At 20.0% G+C, this 835-nt stretch overlaps 1 protein-coding gene across 1 annotated transcript in view; it reads right to left on the bottom strand.

Moving 5' to 3' along the window:
* The window catches only part of LOC102678093 (cilia- and flagella-associated protein 58-like), a 15,854-nt gene that overhangs the window by 865 nt on the left and 14,154 nt on the right, over nt 1-835 (bottom strand). Inside the window, exon 5 of the mRNA XM_006624822.2 lies at nt 49-273. Within this exon, the coding sequence (XP_006624885.2) occupies nt 49-273 (225 nt within the window). The remainder of the gene's footprint in view (nt 1-48; nt 274-835) is intronic.

The following is an 835-nucleotide window of genomic DNA, read 5'->3' as shown; positions in this document are numbered from 1 at the left end:
TATATATATATATATATATAATAAGAAAAAAATATAGGTATATTCTACCTTCATTTTTTGACCTCTCTCACGCAATGCTTTTTGAGTTTTGCTAAGAGCAACTGTCACTTGAGGTCCAGGTTGTTTCGACAAAATTTCTCGTAAATTCATATATAATTTTTCGGTATCCTTTATTTTCTTCTCTTTATCAATCGCATCTTCTGCCATTTTTAACACGCGTTTCTGGAGAATTTGAATCTTCTTCACTAAATCATAAGTACTTGGATCGGTACCCTATTTAAATTCAATAAATAGTAACGTTAAAAAAAGAATTTCTTTACTATATTCAAAATTTAAATAACATATGCAAGTGAATACAAAATGATTCCTTATGAAAAATTAAGAAAAAAGAATTAAAATAAAATTTGTTTATTCAAAATTTTGTTTTCAAAATCAAATTATGAAATAATAAAATATTCGAAGCTTGAAAATTTTTTAAGTATAAATAAAATCCGTGAATTCTCGATAAAATCGAAAATTTTTATTATTCTACACATAAAATAAGTAAAATAAAATTGTAAAATAAAATTTTATTGTTCCCTGTGTTTAAAAAGATAAAGATCGAGATTGAATATATATTTAAGAAGTTATATATTAAGAAGTTATATAATCGATAATTTCTAAAATTTTTGAAAACTAATTTTGAAATTAATTTTAAAATAAAATTAATTCTAAATTTTTTGCTTATTTTCATATATAAAATAATAAATATTTCTTATCATATATTAATTCATATAATGTATTAAAAATATAAAATATTAATTCATTCAATAATAATAATAATCAAGAGATATAA

The sequence above is a fragment of the Apis dorsata genome, unplaced genomic scaffold (assembly GCF_000469605.1).
Source record: "Apis dorsata unplaced genomic scaffold, Apis dorsata 1.3 scaffold_1157, whole genome shotgun sequence".
Lineage (NCBI taxonomy): Eukaryota > Metazoa > Arthropoda > Insecta > Hymenoptera > Apidae > Apis > Apis dorsata.
Note: the sequence above shows the minus strand (reverse complement) of the source record. Positions and strands in the feature narration are given on the sequence as shown.